General features: G+C 31.3%; 1 protein-coding gene and 1 long non-coding RNA gene across 2 annotated transcripts in view; both read left to right on the top strand.

Moving 5' to 3' along the window:
* Nucleotides 1-12,716, top strand: part of LOC134694220 (putative ankyrin repeat protein RF_0381) — a 48,877-nt gene extending 36,161 nt beyond the window's left edge. The window contains exons 7-11 of the mRNA XM_063555218.1: nt 1,040-1,144; nt 4,342-4,446; nt 6,106-6,210; nt 11,271-11,375; nt 12,603-12,716. Coding sequence (XP_063411288.1) covers nt 1,040-1,144; nt 4,342-4,446; nt 6,106-6,210; nt 11,271-11,375; nt 12,603-12,716 — 534 coding nt within the window. The remainder of the gene's footprint in view (nt 1-1,039; nt 1,145-4,341; nt 4,447-6,105; nt 6,211-11,270; nt 11,376-12,602) is intronic.
* Nucleotides 12,717-19,809: 7,093 nt separating this feature from the next.
* On the top strand, nt 19,810-22,055 carry LOC134694758 (uncharacterized). Its single transcript, XR_010102598.1, has 3 exons — nt 19,810-20,070; nt 20,794-20,915; nt 21,871-22,055. It is a non-coding gene; the product is annotated as an uncharacterized LOC134694758 (long non-coding RNA).
* Nucleotides 22,056-23,306: the final 1,251 nt, after the last annotated feature.

The following is a 23,306-nucleotide window of genomic DNA, read 5'->3' on the forward strand; positions in this document are numbered from 1 at the left end:
TACCATGGCTAAACAAAAAACAGAAAAACAACAGTACACAAAACACAACTCAGAACATCAAACATGGAGTAACAGGAATACCACTAAAACCATGGTATCTCAGGTACTAACGAAATTATGTAATTCCCAGTGTACTATGACATGTATAAAAGATAAATTAAGAGGTACATGTAACCTATTGCAGAATATGTTGAATCATTGATATTTCGCAAATGATAATGGTGTGTGATATTTACTCGTCAATATGTAAAATGCAGTGAAATTGAACCAGGAAAAATCTGTTCCCATAAGCACAATAAATGCATTTGCGGTCAGATTATAGAAGACCTGACATCGAGAGGGATATTAAAATAAAGGAACTAGAAATGGTTCAAGTGTTAGTAAAAAATAGTAAAATCCTGTAATCAATATCTACACATGCATTACAAAACATATTTATTCATCCGTAAGACTTGTTAAAATATGGACACTTTCTGAAAATAATGGAAAAATCAAATGAAACATATATACAAACTTTAAATGTGTATAAAATGTATAACACAAGCAGTCATCACTTTATCTGCAAAGCATTTATCGAATTTCCTACCGCCACTTTTACATAAGTCAATATCAGGACTTCTTTTACTGGTTTTATGACCTATTAACAAATATATAAGTCAACAAATACTCATCCATATACATTTATTTTTAAAATTGAAATGATTAATTGAAATTTAAATTCATTTTACATTGAACTAAGTTGATCTCTTAATTAAAAACACTGTTTTAATAATTCGGTATAGTGATGAAAATCAAATTGAGTGATATTTTATAAACACTATCATTGTGTAACATTCACGATAATAAAAGTCACTGATACACAAAAAAAGACAAATGATTCATCTACTGGTCGGTATGTTAATGATGATTTGCTGCAAATCTACATGCATGCATTTGTGTTGAACTGTTTAATTCATAACAATAACGGACTACGGGATGGTCCTTAAAGTTTACAGAGAAGGCATATATTTGGATGAATTTGTCCCTTGTTACTCTTCAGGGGAAGACAGCATTACACTTGGCTTTCAGTGTACATTCGCGTAATCCAGACATCTTTACAACTTTACTTAAACATGGCTGTAACCTAGATGAAAAAGACAACAAGGTATAAAAAAAATAGTGGCATCCTGCTTTAGCAAAACAATTTATGAATATCGCTTATATTTACTGCAATTGCAGTTCGATATGAAAATGCAGTTACCTAGATGGTACCACTAGTAGCCAGATTTAAGTCTGAAACGGTCATTTTGGTCTGATCAAGTCTCGATCGACTTAATTTACCTCTAAGGAAAAACGTTAAGACCTATTTAGACACTCAGACTCTGTTCAAATATACCGTGTTACACAGGCAAATTTCACTCACATCAATTTCACATGAATTTGAATTCAACTGAATCTCATGTGAAATTCACATGAATTTCACCTCAAACGAGGTTATACGTGTAACTCACGTGAAATCAGTTTTTTGTGCGTTTCATGTGAATCTCATGTGAAACTCGTGTGAATTTCACATGAAAAGCACCGAATTTTTTTTCATGTGAAATGCACATGAATTTTTTAAATAGAGTATATCAAATAAAATCTAAATTTTCAAATTTAATTCAAATCACGAAAAGCATCAAAATATTTTGTTGTAAATTTCACGTGAAATTCAAGTCAACATTTTTACATCAGATTCATGTGAATCTCAATTCACGTGAAATTCACATGAAAATGTTCACTTGAGCTTCATATATAAGCGAATCTCACGTGAAATTGTTCATGTGAATTTCATGTGAGATTCATGTGAAATTCATGTGAGCAATTTTTGCCTGTGTAAGTCAAATCAGTCGTGTCAAGATAAACAAGACAGATTCTTCTATCATTCAAATAATACTTGATTAGATCACGTTCAGATCAAATGAGACCAAAGGTAAATAATCTGTTTAGTAGCTGTAAGATCGTGTTCAGTCGTGGTAAGATTATAAATATTTTTAATAAAACGGGACACACTTTATCTGTTTTTTTTATTAGGGGTTACTCTCCCTTTATGAATAAAATTTCTACAGGTTTGATGATATCTTTTGTGGTCTTTTAATGTGACTGTATATCTACGTATTTCATTCAATAAAGTATGCAAACTTTAAAAATATGTATTTCCAGATAGAATCTTTAAAATTAAATTGTTTATGAAAGAAACTATTAAGTGTTGTAACCGGAAGATGTATCATAAAAACTTTGAAGTCGTGCTTTCTGACATAAAGTAGTCCTGTATGTATTCATTCCGCCTCTAAGATATAATGATCAGTATTATATCTCAAAGATGTGCTGAAACATTTTTTTTTGGTTTCTAATGTAAACTATTAGTTCTTATCTATATGTGGTCAAGAAATGTATATTTTAAGTACATATTTACTGTATATTTCAAAATTCTATTCACATGATACAGATGACAGATGCTTGGTGAAAGTTGTTAACATTCTAATAAACGGATTATATAAGCAGTCAACCGATACGGATTATCATAACTTAACTAATTAATTACCCATCCGTGAACGTAAAATGAATAAAGTTCAATGTTTTATCTTTTATATAAGGTTAAATAGTTATCAAAGGTACCAGGATTATAATTTAGTACGCCAGACGCGCGTTACGTCTACATAAGACTCATCAGTGACGCTCAAATCAAAATATTTATAAAACCAAACAAGTACAAAGTTGAAGAGCATTAAACCTGCTTAAATTATTACATTTACAAATAAAAAATAAATAAATAAAACAACAATACAAGCCTATTTAAAAAATTTAGTTGACAGTTTATATTAAACATTATATACATATAAAGACCGATATCATAACTCTCTTGAAATTTTTGTTATCATCATTGTTTTAGCACTTACTTATACAGGAGTCAATCCATCATAGAAATTTTTTTTTAAAGCACTAGTGCTACTTCTCATTTTAAAAAACAGTGAGACGCTTACTTGCTATTTCGGAACTGACCAAAAAGCTATAAAATAAATTAGCGAAATTACCGTATTTATAGGTTAGACTTTTGTTTTTCCATTTGAATTGTTGTACACTAGTCATTTTAGGGACTGGTATAGCTTGCTGTTCGGTTTGGGCCAAAGCTCCGTGTTGAGGCCGAACTTTTGACTAATAATGGAATGTTTTATACTATGTGACTTGATGGAGAGTTGTTTCATTGGTACACATACCACATCTTTTTATTAATTATAACCGGCAGCAGGTTATACCATTTGCATATCGATTAAAAAAAATGCAAATTCAGTAAATCAAACGGATTTGTACCATACTGTTACATTCAAAAGTTTTTAATTTTGTTTGATAGCATACTTTATTTGTATTTTACTACTCCAAAAATAATGTCCGGTGTCAAATATTACACATCGATTACCATTAGATGTTCAACTGATTCAACAGAAAACTAACTCATACCAAGATCAAATGCAATTCATTAAAGTAAAATTGAATCCATTATGTATATTGCTTACGCATTCAGTCGAGGAAAAGTCACCTACGTAACTCTATATATAGATATAGGAAGATGTGGTGTGAGTGCCAATGAGACAACTCTCCATCCAAATAACAATTTAAAAATTAAACCATTATAGGTTTGCATATATATGCATGTTTTTTTATCCTTCTCAAAAATGACTTACAAGACACTATTTTATACTAAATAACTATTTGCAAATTGAGATAGCATAAAAATAGAATATTAACATTAAAAACAATTATTATTTAACGGTATAGCTCTGATTTAACGAGGACAGAGACAATAACGGGGACAGTGTCAAAGCGACAACAACCCGACCATATAGCAGTTAACAGCCGAAGGCCACCAATGGGTCTTCAATGTAGCGAGAAACTCCCGCGCCCGGAGGCGTCCTTCAGCTGGCAACTTAAAATATGGGGAGACATCCGTTTGCGCCAAAAATGCGTTCTTTTGCGCCACAATTTTTTTCCCCAATGCTACGTTTGCGCCACCTGTTTTAAAATTACAAGGTATGATTTGCGCAAAAAAATAAAACATACGATTGCGCCAATTAGAAGAAAAATGACTTTCCTGCTCCTTTGTTCGGACATGGAACTGTCAGTGTTTTCTGAAACATATCTTCTTCTTACTGCTGCTGCATAGGTACTTTAATGTAGAAAGTAGCTTGTAACTTCACTGTATTGTCCAAAAACACAAACATTAAACTTAGAACACCAAACAATGAGCATCACAAATACCACGAAAACCGGTAAAAACTGTCAGAGCATGCATAGATTTGAATGAAATTTTCTCTCATGTATCAGGGGAACACAGTATTACACTTAGCTTGCAGAGAACATTTGCGGAATGCAGACATCATTAAAACTTTACTGAAACATGGCTGTAATCCAGATGAAAAAGACAATCGGGTAAATCAAATACTTGTTTTCTACTTCGAGGAATGTTATTTATAAATCTAGCATAATTTACTGCACCTTTTTTCCGAATTTCATTTCAAATGGAAGTAGCCAACACAAGACACAACTTAGAACACCAAACAATGAGCATCACAAATACTACGAAAACGGTAAGAACTCAGGTGCTAACAAAATTATGCAATGCCCACTACACTATTACAAGTATAAAAGTTGAATTAAGAGGTAACCTATTGCAGAATATGAGGAGTCATTGATATTTCGCAAATGATAATGTTGTGTCATATTCACTCGTCAATATGTAAAATGCAGTTAAATTAAACCAGGAAAATATAGTCTGCTAAGCACCATAGATATTTTTGCGGTCAGATTGAAGACCGAACATCGATTAAGATATTAAAAGTGGAGACTTACAAATGGTTCGAATGTTTGTCAATATTAGTGAAATCCTGTAATCACTTTATACACATGCATTACAAAACAAAATTGTTCAACCGTCCAACCTGTTGAAATATAGACATTTTCTGAAAATAATCGATAAACGTGCTATTTAGTTTCAAATGAAACATTTATACAAACAAATCATGTGTATAAAATGTATGACACAAGCAGTCCTGTACCAAGTCAGGAATATGACAGTTGTTGTTTATTCGTTTGATGTGTTTTATCATTGATAATGCATTTGATTAGGGACTTTCCGTTTTGAATGTTCCTCAGAGTGTAGTATTTTTGTGATTTTATTTTTCATTACTTTATCTGCAGAGCATTTATCGAATTCCTTACCGCTATTTTTACATACCTTAATATCAGGACTTGTTTAACTGCTTAAATGACCTATTACCACATATATAAGTCAAAAGATATTCGTCTTTATACAGATATAGAAAGATGTGGTGTGAGTGCCAATGAGACAACTCTCCATCCAAATAACAATTTAAAAAGTAAACCATTATAGGTTAAAGTACGGTCTTCAACACGGAGCCTTGGCTCACACCGAACAACAAGCTATAAAGGGCCCCAAAATTACTAGTGTAAAACCATTCAAACGGGAAAACCAACAGTCTAATCTATATAAACAAAACGAGAAACGAGAAACACGTATATATTACATAAACAAACGACAACTACTGTACTTCAGATTCCTGACTTAGGACAGGTGCAAACATTTGCAGCGGGATTAAACGTTTTAATGGATCCAAACCTTCTCCCTTTTTCTGAAACAATAGCATAACATCACAACATAGAAAAACACACGATAAAATATCAATTGGCAGACTTAACTCAATCAAAAAACGTATGATTACATTTATTTTCAAAACTGTAATGTTTGATTGAAACTTAAATTATTTTCGCATTGAATTAAGTTGATCTCTTAATTAAAAACACTGTTTTGATAATTTGATATAGTGATGAAAATCAAATTGAGTGATATTTTATAAACACTGTCATTGTGTAACATTCACGAAAATAATACACAAAAAAGACAAATGATGCATCTACTGGTCGGTATGTTAATGATGATTTGCTGCAAATCTACAGGCATGCATTTGTCTTGAACTGTGTAATTCATAACAATATCCGACAACGGGATAGTCCTTAAAGTTAACAGAGAAGGCAAGTATTTGAATGAAAATGTCTCTTGTAACTCTTCAGGGTAACACAGCATTACACTTGGCTTGCAGTGTAAAGTTGTGGAATCCAGACCTCATTAAAACTTTACTTCAACATGGCTGTAGCCCAGATAAAGAAGACAACGAGGTACAATAAACACTGGCTTTCTGCTTAGGAAATGTTATTTATAAATATCGCTTATACTTACTGCACTGGTAGGTCGATAAATACGCAGTTACCTTGATAGTACAGAGTTGATGTTGAAAACAGCAGTTTTCTATTGGTTTCTGTTTGAAAAAAATTATTGCTTTATATTTTATTGACTTCTGACATCTAGAAAAAAAATTGTGATATAAAAAATACAAGTTTTATGCTGAGGAAACGAAATCACTAGCTGTTCGATTATAGAATGTTGAGATTTGTTTGTGGATTCGATGTCTGAATCGATATCTGGGTGTTTTAATCGACATGAATAATCGACAAAAATGACCTTTCGTAACCACGTCATGGAATTTGTTTTCCACTTTTTATCTTTTTTCTATCCCTTCTCTTCAATCAACTTTGAAACTTTGTTATTAACTGGTTAGTTAATGATGGGGTTTTTTGTGGAAGTTTCGCGGTAAACAACCCATGTAACTACAGGTTGGTCAAAAGTATATTGTGTATATCGAGTTATAAGAGAATCAATAAGATCGGAGAATCAGAATGCTATGTGAATCAGATTTATAAAATAAACAGATGCATAAAACAACACTGAGGTTTTTTTTCGAATTCAAGATTTTATTGCTTGCAATTCTGTAAATATAGACAATTAAATTCCGGATAGGAACTCCTTTTGTGGCTATAAATGTGACACTTTGACTATGCAGTATAAAAAATTCTATCCCAAAACGGGAAGTCTATATGCACTTCTATTTTATTTAAAAGTTCAAAATATATGGCTTTGTGGCATATTTTCAACATGTGTATGCCCTGACTTCAAGTGATGTCTCTTTGAGATGAAACACAGAGAGCATATTTTGGTACCAAACCAGTAAATTTAAAAATTAACATACCTATGCGTATTATATATCTCCCCAAAAGAAGCATGGTTTGAGAAACGGCTGTAAGTGCAACCTACAGCTGTTTAAGTGACGCTATGGCATATATTTGAAGTAAATGTTTAAATCGTGATGTATATAATCAATCGATGATATTTAACATTACAATGATTTTGCTGTATTACAACGACTCGTGAATACTGATAAAGCACTATAATTAAATGCAACCGTAACCTTAGAGAACAGTGGGATTAGTTTTGATTATATTCTGCAATGTATTTCTCTAAAAAGAATAAAACCAAGCTTATTATTTTAACAACATCTGGTATCTGTTATATCATTTTAGGGGCGAACAGCATTACACATGGCTGTTCATAGCTATAATTCAAACATCATCACAACTTTAATCGAATATGGATTTAAACCAGATAAAAAAGATAAAGAGGTTAAGTATAACAGTATTTACTTATACTTTATATAATAGTTGTTATCAATTAATTTTCGTTAGTGCTTTTGAGTTTGCAATTTGATAAAGTACCAGCTGAAGTACGCATCCGGTTGCTAGAGTTTCTCGCTGTTTTGAAGACCCATTGGTGGCTTTCGGCTGTTGTTTGCTCTTTGGACAAAAAAAAAGCTAGTACACTTTATTTTTTTTTAATTCTTTTTAAATCAACTTGGATTTTCATCAAACTATGCAGCTATCTTAGATATTTATTAAGCTTACTGAATCCCAGGTCATTTTGTTTTTGTTGTATTGCTGTCAAATTTAAGAATCAAATTAATCTAGGTCAAAAAAGCTAGAATTTGCAGTTCGAACAAAGTAATGATAGTACACTTTAATTGTTTTAATTTCTTTTTCAAATCAACTTGGATTTTCATCAAACTATACAGCTACCTTGGCGATGTATTAATCTTACTGAATCTAAGGTTGTAATGAAGTTTGGTGTATTGCTGTCAAATTTAAGAATTAAATTAATCTAGGTAAAAATAAGCTAAGATTTGCAGTTTGGACAAAATAGAGATAGTACACTTTTTTTATAACTTTTTCAAATCAACTTAGATTTTCATCAAATTATACAGCTATCTTAGTTATATATTGATCTTACTGAATCATAGGTCATTATGTAGTTTGGTGTTTTGCTGTCAAATTTAAGAATTAAATTAATTTAGGTAAAAAAAGCTAGGTTTTGCAGTTCGGCCAAAATTTAGATATTACACTTTAAATTTTTTCATAACATTTTCAAATCAACTTAGTTGTTCTTTTAACTATACAGCTATCTTAGTTTTATATTGAACTTACTTAATCACAATTCGTTATGTAATTTGTAGTATTGCTGACAAATTTAAGAATTAAATTGATGTAGGTAAAAAAAAGCTAGAATTTGGAGTTCAGACAAAATTCAGACATAACACTTTAGATTATTTCAAAGCAACTTGAATTTTCATGCAATTCTACAGCTATCTTTATTATATATTATTCTTACAAAAAAAGGGTTATTTGGTAATTTATTTTATTGCTGTCAAATTGAAATGTTTAAATTATAGGTATCTATCTGAATTTTGTCAAAACTGAAAATTATATTACGGTCTTTACTTATTAACAAGGTATTAAATTTGACAGCAAAACACCAACATACAACACAACCTTGGTTATTCTGTGAGAAATATATAATAAAGATAGCTAAAACGTTTCATTGCGATCTAAGCTGATTTGGAAAAGTTATGAAATCTTAAAAAAAAATTTAATTAGGTATGTAAACGGACAGAAAGTCAAAGGACAAAAAGTCACATTACAAAAAGTCAGGTCGAGACAGATCGCGCTTTGGTCAAGACCATTTCAGTCAACAAAAAGATCATCAAGTACTGAATCAGACTAATTAAGTAAAGTCGAGACCTAGTCGAGTACACTTAAGTACAGTTAAGTACAGTCGAGACTAGTCGAGTAAAATGTGTGCTCGATTTTACTGGTCGAGCACAAAAACTGGTCAATTCAGACTCTGAGCAGTTTGTTGTGTAAACAACACATACGGAGGTACATGTATGATACAATGTCAGGTGAAACCATTGTAATTGCCACGCTATTTTATGGATCGTTGATTTTATTACCATTAGATTATTGGCACATGCCATCGAACTTAATCTTTATAGACAGAAAATATTAACGCTTTTGCAATTTAGAAGAAGAAGAAGACGAAGAAGAATTATTTAAAAAAGTGCAACCTAAATAAACAAATAAATGTATATGTTATATTAATTTTTTTTTTATTCAAATGAAAGAAATGATTAGCGCATTTACAAACAGATGTAAGAAGATATATACTCGATGCTGAACTTAAAATTTCTATTCTTTATACTTTTTGTCTAATATTATCAATTTCTTTATATTCAAACACCTTATTATTCTTTATTCTTTATTTTTTGTTCCATTTTCTCTATTCTTCATATTTATAGTCTATTATTCTCTATTTTGTTAAACCCCATCGACATCTTTCTCTTTCCGATGGTATGTTATTTATAGTTTTAACACTCTCTCTTCGCGGCGTAAGAGCAATTTCAGAAGATTAGAACACACGGAGACATGGTTCCCTGATGCGGCCTTAATTGGATAACGAAATTATAATAGTTGTATTTTGCGCTGATCTTTCCTGATGAAGTTAAATCAAGAAACGTGATTTGGACGCATGAAATTTATAAGATGTTGTTCTCACCCTTTTGTTAATGTAACGTTTAAAATTTGCAATTACTATTTTCAAAGAATAAGTAGATAAATACATTAATTAACACCACAATAAATAAAAATAAAATAAAATCAGAAACATTTATTGACGAATTATTTATTTACTCAACAAAACAAACTAACAAAATGATATATATGTATTCTCTAATCTCTTCAAAAAAGACCAATACAGATAAAAAAAAAGGTCAACCAATGATTCAGTTTACTTAATAATATTCAAAATAATATATACATTTTGTACGTTTTTCATTTTAGCAATTATATTGTACATTTTTTGTAATTAGAATGTATCTTCCACATGAATTGCGTAACTCCTAATATCATTCTGACACACTAAACGGATCTTAACCCGATCTTAAAGTTTTGAACGTTACTTTTAACAATTGATATAAATTTGTCCAAAAACAGTCTTAACAGACTTGAAATTAACGCTAGAGCCTTCAATCTTGATTACCTTGATTTGACTGAAGGGGCTATACACTACATATCTGAACAGCGTCTTAAAGTCTGAAAAGTCTTAACGTTTTTTACCTAGCGGTCAATTAAGTCGATCAAAACTTGATCAAACCAAAATGACCGTTTCAGACTTAAATTGGACTACCAGTGTATCAAGTTGGTGTTGAAAACAGTAATTCTCTCTTAGTTTCTGTTTGATAAAAATTATTGCTTTATATTTTATTGACTTCTCAAATCTAGAAAGTAAATAATCATCTTTAGAAAGACAAGATTAATGCTGAAGACACGAAATCGATGTTCAAATACAGAATACATTTATTTGCTTTTTTTGTGTCTCCCATATCGATATCTGGGTGTTTAAGTCGTCATGAATAATCGACAAAAAATGACCTTTTGTAAGCACGTCATGGAATTTGTGTTTTCCGCTTGTTTTTGATTGTATCTTTTTTTTTTTGGCTCCTGTCCTGAATCAATTTTAAAACTTTGTTATCGACAACTTTGTTAATGATGTTTTTGTTTGGTATACAAGCCCATGTATCTACGGGTTGATCAAGAGTATGTTGTTTACGCCGAATGATAATAGAATAAAAAAATACGATAATCAGAATGATAAGATAAACAGAGGCATAAAACAACAAAATATGTTTTTTTTTAAATAAAATGATATATTGTTATTTTACTTACAAAATGGCATATATTTGAAGTAGAAGTTGAACTTGTGATGTAAATGATTAATCGATCATATTTGTCAAATGATTGTGATGATTAACATCAACTTGTCAATATGTTAAATACTGGTATCAAAAATAATTCATATAATGGTCAATACGTTAATAATGATTTCCACTTCATGTTTATGCATGTATTTTTATTGAACTGTATGATTTATAACAATAAACGACTACGAGAAGTTTCTCAAAACTGTCAGAGCATGCATAGATTTGAATGAAATTTTCTCTCATGTATCACTTCAGGGGAACACAGTATTACACTTGGCTTGCAGCGAACATGTGCGGAATGCAGACATCATTAAAACTTTACTGAAACATGGCTGTAATCCAGATGAAAAAGACAATCGGGTAAATCAAATACTTGTTTTCTACTTCGAGGAATGTTATTTATAAATCTAGCATAATTTGCTGCACCTTTTTTCCGAATTTCATTTCAAATGGAAGTAGCCAACACAAGACACAACTTAGAACACCAAACAATGAGCATCACAAATACTACGAAAACGGTAAGAACTCAGGTGCTAACGAAATTATGCAATGCCCACTACACTATTACAAGTATAAAAGATGAATTAAGAGGTAACCTATTGCAGAATGTGAGGAGTCATTGATATTTCGCAAATGATATTGTTGTGTCATATTCACTCGTCAATATGTAAAATGCAGTTAAATTAAACCAAGAAAATATAGTCTGCTAAGCACTATAGATATTTTTGCGGTCAGATTGAAGACCTAACATCGATTAAGATATTAAAAGCGGAGACTTACAAATGGTTCCAATGTTTGTCAATATTAGTGAAATCCTGTAATCACTTTATACACATGCATTACAAAACAATATTGTTCAACCGTGCAACCAGTTGAAATATAGACATTTTCTGAAAATAATCGATAAACGTGCTATTTAGTTTCAAATGAAACATTTATACAAACGAATCATGTGTATAAAATGTATAACACAAGCAGTCCTGTACCAAGTCAGGAATATGACAGTTGTTGTTTATTCCTTTGATGTGTTTTATCATTGATAATGCATTTGATTAGGGACTTTCCGTTTTGAATGTTCCTCAGAGTGTAGTATTTTTGTGATTTTATTTTTCATTACTTTATCTGCAGAGTATTTATCGAATTTCTTACCGCTATTTTTACATAACTTAATATCAAGACTTGTTTAACTCACTGACCTATTAGAACATATATAAGTCAAAAGATATTCGTCTATATACATTTATTTTCAAAACTGTAATGTTTGATTGAAACTTAAATTCATTTCGCATTGAATCAAGTTGATCTCATAATTAAAAACACTGTTTTAATAATTTGATAAAGTGATGAAAATCAAATTGAGTGATATGTTATAAACATTGTCATTGTGTAACATTCACGAAAATAATACACAAAAAAGACAAATGATGCATCTACTGGTCGGTATGTTAATGATGATTTGCTGCAAATCTACAGGCATGCATTTGTCCTGAACTGTGTAATTCGTAACAATATCCGACAACGGGATAGTCCTTAAAGTTTACAGAGAAGGCAAGTATTTGAATGAAAATGTCTCTTGTAACTCTTCAGGGGAACACAGCATTACACTTGGCTTGCAGTGTAAAGTTGTGGAATCCAGACCTCATTAAAACTTTACTTCAACATGGCTGTAACCCAGATGAAGAAGACAACGAGGTACAATAAATACTGGCTTTCTGCTTTCTGCTTTCCGTTATTTATAAATATCGCTTATACTTACTGCACTGGTAGGTCGACAAATACGCAGTTACCTTGATAATAAAGAGTTCATTTTGAAAACAGCAGTTTTTCTATAGTTTTCTGTTTGAAAAAAATTATTGCTTCATATTTTATTGACTACTGACATCTAGAAAATGAATTATGATATAAAGAAGACAAGTTTTAGGCTGAGGAAACGAAATCACTGTTCGATTATAGAATGTTTAGATTTTTTTGTGGATTCCTTGTCTGAATCGATATCTGGGTGTTTTAATCGACATGAATAATCGACAAAAATGACCTTTTGTAACCCTGGCATGGAATTTGCTTTCCGCTTGTTTTAACTACAGGTTGGTCAAAAGTATATTGTTTATGTCGAGTTATAAGAGAATCAATAAGATCGGAGAATCAGAATGGTATGTGAATCAGAATGATCAAATAAACAGAGGCATAAAACAACACAGGTTTTTTTCAAATTCAAGATTTTATTGCTTGCAATTCTGTTAATATAGACAATTAAATTCCTAATAAGAACTCCTTTTTTGGCTAAAAATGTGACACTTTTACTATGAAGTATAAAAAATTCTATCCAAAACGGGAAGTCTATATGCACTTCTATTTTATTTAAAAGTTCAAAATACATGGCTTTGTGGCATATTTTCAACATGTGTATGCCCTGACTTCAAGTGATGTTTCTTAGCGATGAAACACAGAGATCATATTTTGGTACCAAACCAGTAAATTTAAAAATTAACATACCTATGCGTATTATATATGTCCCCAAAAGAAGCATGGTTTGAGAAACGGCTGTAAGTGCAACCTACAGTTGTTTAAGTGACGCTATGGCATATATTTAAAGTAAATGTTGAAATCGAGATGGAAATAATCAATCGATGATATTTAACATTACAAAGATTGTGCTGTATTACAACGACGCGTGAATACTGATAAAGCACTATAATTATATGCAACCGTAACCTTAGATCACAGTGGGATTAGTTTTGAATGGATTCTTCAATGTATTTCTCTAAAAAGAATAAAACCAAGCTTATTTGTAAACAACATCTGGTATCTGTTATATCATTTTAGGGGCGAACAGCATTACACAAGGCTGTTCATAGCCATAATTCAAACATCATCACAACTTTAATCGAATATGGATTTAAACCAGATAAAAAAGATAAAGAGGTTAAGTATAACAGTTTTTACTTATACTTTATATAAAAGTTGTTGTCCATTCGTTTTCGTTAGTGCTTTTGAGTTTGCCTTTTGATAAAGGACCAGCTGAAGTACGAATCCGGGTGCTGGAGTTTCTCGCTGTTTTGAAGACCCATTGGTGGCTTTCGGCTGTTGTTTGCTCTTTGGTCGAGCTGTTGTCTTTTTGAAGCATTCCCCATTTCCATTCTCAATTTTGCGTTCCGATTTGAGTTTTTTCTTTTAAATTTTTTTAATTAAACTAATTAAAAAAAATATTCTTCAACAAATGATAACAAGATTCAATTGAGTTATGATCAATCAAATACTCCAGATATCAACATCAACGTCTCTAATATGTAATTTGAGTTTTTGGAATAAAAAGCATACCACATTGACAAGAAATTTGTCTGTGTGTTCTAATACTAAGATCATGCACATATATCAATACATTGAGATATTCCGGATTCATTTGTTGAAGTGCTTAAAGAACTAAAATAGTGTTTCTTTATCTCATAGGAAATTGGCATCAATCGTAGCTCTCTCAAAAGTATGTCTGCCGATATGTCATATTATAACGCTCTTTTAAAATAATTTGAACATTCTGAAAATGCAATCATCATTAACAACATTGTTTGCACCTCTCCAAATTGTGCAACGATAATTTGATGTGGAAAACATTTTAATTTCAGTTTGCAGAGAAAAGTCTTCCTTTTTTTTAACTTTGGCTGATTCAAATCCTGTACTTAAATTTGGTACACTAAATGATAAAACTCTCAATCATATAGAAAAAAAATGCTACAAAAATATCGCCCTGACAAAGTGTTGTGGTTATTTAGGTATGTTTTGTCTGAAATGCATTTATAATTCTTTATATTCTATGGTAACGTATCTATCAATTTGACTTGAAAAAAATATTTTGCATTTCCTTTTTTTTTTAAATTGCAACATCCCTCCGTTTACTTATTTACTGAAATATAATTAAAAAAAAACATGTCATTCAATTCTCCCCGTCTTTTTGTTATGATGGTCATAGGACAACAGTAGTTAGGACTGTTTAAATACAGAGGCAAAAGATATCAAAGGGACAGTCAAACTAAAAAAATAAACTGACAACGCAATGGCTAACAAAGAAAAAAGACAAACATACAAATAAAAGTACACAACACAACATAGAAAACTAAAGACTAAGCAACACGAATCCCATTAAAAAAAGTGGGGTTAACTCAGGTGCTCTGGAAGGGTAAGCAGATCCTGCTCCACATGTGGCATCTGTCGTGTTGCTAATGTTATTACGAATCCGGTAAATAATCTCATACAGTAGGTCATATTTGTGAAAAAAGGTGTGGATTGTAGTTACGACATAATGAACATATCCGATATCATCTGTGAAACGGTTATTCCATAAAGGTCACTCAAGATATGTTTGTACACGATAAGACATGTCTCAGGCACGTCCTTAGATATTTCTAAATGCGGTCATGTCTTAGAACATATCTAAGTAACTTTAATTGACACGACCACAGAGTTCCAATGACAAATATATAAGCAATTATGTTAACGGCCTTTAAAAATGAAAATTGCGGCATATATTCTATTTTTTCTTTTTAAATACAGACAAGTGCAGACCGAATAATATGTGCTTTGTGTGTTTACACTTTTGATTTAATATCTATTTTTTGATATTTTTACTACATAATATGTTGTAATCACATATACAGTATAGTATCTGAGAATGTACTTTTTTCTCCCAAAAAAAAATTAAAAATTTTGTTCAAATATTAACAGCGTCATTAAAGGACGAAATACTTGTACGATGAAACCGTTAAAGGATTTTGTTTCAAACTCATCAATGCTCTTTAGAAAATTAAAAGTATTATGCTGCTTGACTCGAATTATAAATAAATCCACCGACCAGAGGAGGGACGACATTCTTCACACGGCACGCGTAGTAGAATTATAGTATAGCGGTGACCTTGACAGTTTGTTGAAAAACATTAAAATTTACAATAAATAATAAAAAAAAGGTGTGATGATTATATAATTTACATACAGGTATACATTATAATTCAATTTGGTATCTTTTATTCTAATCCGGCAATATACGAATGTATCTCTATGTTTTACTGTTATTTCACGATTCCTTTTTTGTAAAGTATTGACATTATTGAATACTCGTTTATTTAAGTAATTTAACCAATTTGAGTCTGACTGGTACAAAATTGATTGCAATAGTTAGTGTATTGAACGTTTACTGGTGAATGATAAAGATCTTGATATTTTTCCTTGCGGTAAATTCAGGCATTTAAGAGTTGTTCAGTTTTGAATGACCGGTATGATCGAAAGTCTATTAACATAAAATCGAATTATTAGTGAATAACCTGTATCTTCCTTTTAAGGGATAAAAGCAAACCTAATTTAAACAGTATATGATTTATATTGTGTCAATCGAAGGACAAGCAGTATTACACCCATCAAGACTTTTGATGTTGATTAGAGTTATATTGTAAGGACTTTCCACTTTTAGATTTTTCAGATTAGTACTTTCGATTTCTCAATGGAAAACTCTTTTGATTATTTTCTCTTTATTATTAGGTCTTTATAATGTGTGGAAAGACCTTTGATATTATTTTGATGATTTTTCTTGTTGTTTCGAACAATGTCGATAAGATATTTGCCGTATGATATCAAACGGTTAATTTGCTTTTAAAACAACCGAACACTTTTCATTATAAGAGATATCTTCAAAAAGCATTGTTTTCCTTAAGCACACTATGTCTTTGCAATCAAAAAAGAATACGACAAATTAGTTTCCCATGTTGCTTGTTACATTCCTATGACATGAATAACTTTGAGTGAAGATATCTTGAGATTCCTTATGCGAGTTAACTCTTGAGGTACATAAGTGAAATAATCGAGTAATTCGTCAAATCATTGATGATAGAGACCAAGCGTCTAATGACTTGACGTTCTGAGACCACAAACATAAGGTCAAGGTCAAAGGTCGAATTCGTATTCTTTTTTTTTTTACATTAACTGCATATTTTTACTTCTCAGAAAGACTTATAGATATCGATTAAAAAAAAATAACCATAAAAAAATTTGTATTTGTTTATATTAAAAAAAGCATATCACACGTACAAATTCTCAAAATGTGTTGGCTGTACTGAGTTAGGCGATTTGACTTGTATTGTTCTGTGTGTCTGCTTGTATCTTGTGTTTCATTTGGATAAGTATGTTTTTTTTTATTGTGGTCTGTTTTTATATTCAATATTTCTGGAAGATCGTTTATATGTTCACGTAATCTATAGTAAAGATTTCGCATGATATATGGATATTGTTATGCTTTATTCTTTATAAAGCACAACTTAGTACAGGTACGTTAAATACAATACATCACATGTTTGTACATATATATATTAATTTTATTTGGCAATCGCCAATGGCAGTCAACAGGGTTAAAGAACATCAGTTGTTCGACCTGTTAGTCAAATGCGTTTGGTTTAAATATACTTTTTCACTTTTTTTGTCTTTTGGAAAATGTTGTTTGTGCTGTTTTTAGACCTTTTCTACAACGAAATTTTACATGCACACGTATAAATACTGCGGGTTTTATCCAACGCAATCATAGGTTAGAACGTAGTTTTCAATTTAGACTCGTATATATATATATATTATATATATAAAACGTCTGAATAATAGTCAACGATATTTCTCACGAAGGCGCTGAATCGTTACGAGTAACGATATATGTACACAATAAATAAATTATATAAACGCCTACAAAGTGTACAAAACAACACCAATAACAAAAAAGGGAAACTGTGAATGTAAGTATTTGTAAAAAAATATCCTCGATTGTGATGGTAAATAAATCATATCATCCTAACTAAAACAATCTTGAAATTTATAGAATACAAAAGTCAAACCGAACATCAGTTAAGACGCTTGAACCATTCTAAAAACTTGTTAAACATGACATAGGTTATATGGCTAATTACAACAGAGACTACAAATATATGCTTCAAATAACAATAATAGTGCGTGATATGAACTTGCACAATTCTAAAATTTTAATGGTGACGACAGTTATTTGTTTACGAACGATTGCGACAATAAAAACTCCGAATAAACAGCACTGAACGATATAAATTCGTAAATACTTCAAATTTAACAACCGTAGAGTAGTTACAACAGAGGCAGCTTATTTAAACATCGCAAACAAAATGCCATTAACATATAATAATATTTTTTTACTAAGGTAAACTAGTTGAACGTGGCTTGGTTCTTTTACATCCCTCAAAACATTAAGCAATTTGAATTGGTATATTCAACAAATATATTTTAGGGATGAGAATAATCAATTGAGATGTATATTATAGTTTGATGTTCGGTGTAAGCCAAGGCTCCGTGTTGAAAACGGTACTTTACTTGTTTACTTTAATAAATGAAGAGTTCATTGGAGAGTTGTCTAATTGGCATTCTTACACAGGCAAAATTGCAACGCATGTTTACCAGGTGTTTTTGAAAACGTATTGTAAACATGCGTTTCACCATATGTTTACCATGTGTTTTGAGTAACAGGTGGTAAACATGTGTTTGAAACCATGCGTTTCCCATACGTTTGAAAAACATGTGGTAAACGCGTTGATGAACGCATGTGAAACACATGTTTACAAAACACATGAGAAACATACGTTTGGCCATATGTTTACTATATGTTTTAAGAAACACCTTGTAAACATGTGTTTGAAAATATGTGGTTTACATATGTTTGGAAAAACACCTTGTAAACGCATGTTTTAAGTAACACCTGGTAAACATATGTTTAAAAACAGGTTGTTAACGTATGTTTTGAGTAATACCCTATAAAAATATTCATGTTTAAAAACATATGCTTTCATATTTTATATTACTTAAATTAAGGGGGAAAGCATTAAACTTCAAAAAGAGGGGGTATGATTATTTGTTTTCTGACTCAGAAGTTTTTTTTGGCACACAGTGTGAACAAATTTAATTAGTTTTTCGACGCTATCAATCAAATTATTTTGTCAAAATTAAACCCTATAAGGTATGTGGGAAAATTCAGAATAATATTTTTGTCATCTGCTTGACCAGAATATTTTTTTTTTCATCAAATTGGGGGTCAGATTTATTTTTAAAACACACACCCCTTTTTTTAAGTTAAATGGTCTTCCCTTAGTAAGTGTCAGATTGTCTGAGGTAGTTTCTGTCTTGTTCAATTAGGCTCTTTATAATTAGTGGAAAGAAGCATTTTATCATGTTAAAATCATGACGAACAATAGTCACTAAATTATGTTCCTCTAATCTGCCAAAGCATGCTACTAGAAAAGTTGTAACTCTTGGAAATAAACGTCCTTCTCAATTTCTCTTTTCTATACAACGCGACCAACTCAAACACTGTCACTATAAAAAAAAATTATGACAACTAATTTTATCAAACTACTATACCACTTAAAAGAAAAAAGAAATGTAACAAACTAATTGAATAAAAATAAATACAAGGTTCTGGATGAGGGTCCTTTATATCTTTAATTTTCAGACCATCAACATTTTCTCTGTTTCTTCATTTATAATGTGTCATTAACTTTCAATAATTCTCAATATTCAGTCTAATTATAATTTAGAAGTTGAACCCCATGATTCTCAAATGTTCTTTATTCTATTTTTTGCATTTTTATTCTCCTCTTTCCTTTCTTTATTATTTTCTCATTATTCTTCACTTCAATTCGTCCATCATTCTTTATTCTTTCCTCCCGAAACGGTTTCCAGACCCTCACTTTAACAAATGTACGAGAGTATTCAAACCCGGAATTCTCACCGTTACCATTTTGTATATTATGACGCAATACCATGGACGCTCACGAGCTGCGGATGGAGGTTTCATTTTTTTAAAACTAACTGCAAGAATGGACAGAGTCAGAGATATATGGTATAAACAACTCTGATTGTTCAAACGGATGGTCAAACCGATAAACAAATAAATGGAAATAGATAACTTGTAGTTTCACTGGAAGAAACCAGGGAACGATTGAAATGAAAGTCAACGCAACGAAAGTGTTTTTGTTTTGATTGGTGACTTGCCACTTGGAAAGCACAAAGAAAGGTAAAAATAAATTTATCATTCACATTTTAAAAAATGGATAAGCAGAAAGATGTACAGTAAGCATTAAATTCTCTCTGTGTCGACCATATACCGCCACACCATGCACATCGTCCATAGTCCATACTCTGTTAATAATTTAAGACATCTTCCATACTTCATGTACTTCAACTTTCAGTTCCATTGAGCATGTTGAGTTTATATCATACAATATAATAATACAACACTATCCGACATATGAATGGTATGTTTGTATCTGGGAAAAAGGGGGGGGGAGTTACTTCCTATTATAGATATGCCAAAAATCAGGGTCGCTGTTTCATGCCCTGCTGGTTATAATAGGGTACTGGTCCCTTATTTATGACCTTCTTGTGAGAACAGGGTTTTTTGTAAACAATGTATTTGTCTTCTACTGTTCTAGGGGGGTTGGAGGGGTCCTGATTGCAAAATCTGGGGCATAAAAACATGAAATCCAGTGGGGTTGGTCTTTTCGTCACCCAAAACACCACCAAACACCCTGAAAACCATTGACCACCTTTTGTCAATCATACATGCACAGAGTTTGGAATACACAGTCACTGTTTGATTTTATATGATTTTAGTTTATGTAAAAACTTGATCATTCCAAGTAAATAAGACAAAGTAATACATGTAGGTGATTATAGGTCAACTGTTTTGTGTGTAGTGAATGCCAAGTTTCACATAACCTTTATCTTATTTTCACAGCTGGTTGAATTGGTCAACAGTGGCAGATCCAGAAATGTTAATAAAAGTGGGGTGTTGCACTGACTGCTAAACTGGGGCCTTCTCCAGTCATGCGTGATGATGCTTCAATAATTCCTTTAAAGGTAATTTAAATAAAAAAATAAGATTTCCATCCTACATGCATGTGTCTTATGGACCACTCTAAAGTGGGTATTCTTTTCTGAAATGTTTTCTAATTTTAATATCCGTATCCTATCTGCTTGTTTGAAACATGAATTAAAACTCACTCATCATTTTATATGAGACATAGCAATCAATATCCAGTACCAAAAGAAATATCACTAAATGCATGAAGCCAGACACAAAAGATTGTTTAACGGTGTACAAAATAAATATACAAGTCACTTTATAAAAGGGGGATGCTGTTATTATACTTTTTTTTCGTGTCATTTTCATTGTGAAAAGGCAGATAATTAATCATGTGGCTGTAGTTCTATAGAAATTTAAAAAATTGGGCATTAGATGGTTTGATAGACATGTAAATCATTTAATGTATAGATATTTCCCATTTCCATTCTCAATTTTATTATCTATAGGTGTATTAAAGTCAGAACTGACACGAATACAGCACAAAATCGTGATACATACATGTATATACTTGCTGTTCGGTGTGAGCCAAGGCTCTGTGTTAAAGGCCGTACCTTGACCTATAATTTACATTTATAAATTGTTATTTTGATGGAGAGTTGTCTCATTGGCACTCATACCACATCTTCATATAACTTAAAATTTCAAATTCCTTAATCATGCTAATACATGTACATGTATTATGTTTATTGCCCAAAGATTGACATTAATTGACAAAATCAGAGATGCAATATAACCAGTTCATTCATTAAAATGTCATATTGATCATATTGATATGAAATGATGCAGAAGAACGTTAAAATAATTGATGAAATGCTTTTTGTAAAGTCATATTTTTTAGGGCAAATCTGTTAGTCTTATTTTGAAATGTCAAAGTGAGGCAATTTTGCCAGTTACATGTATCAAAACTTCCTTTTATCATGTTTATGCATTTAAACATTTTTCTTTTAGCATTTTTAATGAAAGTACATGCACTAAAAGAAGTAGTGGAAAATAATCAACAAAACAGAAGTCATTAGAGGCGATGCTTTTTTATATTTATACATGTATCAAGACTAGTAGTGGATTTGAAAAGTGTTGTTTTGATTCGTGTGCAAATAAGGAGCAGCAGCCAATGAAACATTGCAAATGTGTGATCAGAGGTATGTCATGAAAGTTATGTTTAAGTTGTTTAAATATTTTTTTGTTTTCAGACTTAGGGACGACATCAAAAGTTCAATGTAGGATAAAAAAAAATTACCTCACATAGTTTTTTCACTGACCCCCACATCCCCCCTCTTAACTTAATTTGATTTACCAATAGGGATATATGTAAATATCGATTTTAGATATACAAAACTTGCAGAATTTTAACCCCCTCCCCACCCCCAAACTATTTGATTTAAATTGTTTATCCTACATCGATCTTTTGATGTCGTCCCTTACATGTACAGTGCTGAGGACATAGAGGTGACATTTTTTATTCTTGGGTTAGTTTGAAAATTAACTATATTAGCAGTAACATACTATTTATTTTAAGTGGAAGCTTTCTTTACAATCAAGTATAGAAATCTATGAAATTTAAACACAAGGTTAATGACCATAAAAGGAAGGTTGGGATTGGTTTTTGAAGTTTTGGTCCCAACAGTTTAAGAATTAGGGGCCAAAAAGGGCCCAAATAAGCATTTTTCTTATTTTTCGCACAATAACTTTAGTATAAGTCAACAGAAATATATGAAATTTCTATGAACATAAGGTTTAGGACAACAAAAGGAAGGTTAGGATTGATTTTGGGAGTTCTGGTCCAAACAGTTTTGGAATAAGCTGTGGCAAAAAAAGGTCCCAAATAAGCATTTTTCTTGGTTTTTGCACAATAACTTTAGCATTAGTAAGTTGAAATCTATAAAATTTTAACACAAGATGTATGACCACAAAAGAAAGGTTGGGATTGATTTTGGGAGTTTTGGTCCCAACAGTTTAGGAATAAGGATCCGAAAGGCTCCAAAATGAAACTTTGTTTGATTTCATCAAAAAATGAATTATTGGGGTTCTTTGATATGCCAAATCTAACCGTTTATTTAGATTCTGAATTTTTTGTCCTGTTTTCAAATTGGTCTACATCAAGGTCCAAAAGGTTCAAAATTAAACTTAGTTTGATTTTATCAAAAAATGATTTCTTTGGGTTCTTTGATATTTTGAATCTAAACATGTACTTAGATTTCTGATTATGGGCCAAGTTTTCAAGTTTCAGATCGGGGTCCAAAATTAAACTTTGTTTGATTTTAACAAAGATTGAATATATGGGGTTCCTCAATATGCTGAATCTAACCATGTATTTAGATATTTAATATTTAGGCCACGGTTATCAAATTGGTTCACATTGAGGTCTAAAGGGTCTAAAATTGAAC

This window comes from Mytilus trossulus, chromosome 13 (assembly GCF_036588685.1).
Source record: "Mytilus trossulus isolate FHL-02 chromosome 13, PNRI_Mtr1.1.1.hap1, whole genome shotgun sequence".
NCBI lineage: Eukaryota > Metazoa > Mollusca > Bivalvia > Mytilida > Mytilidae > Mytilus > Mytilus trossulus.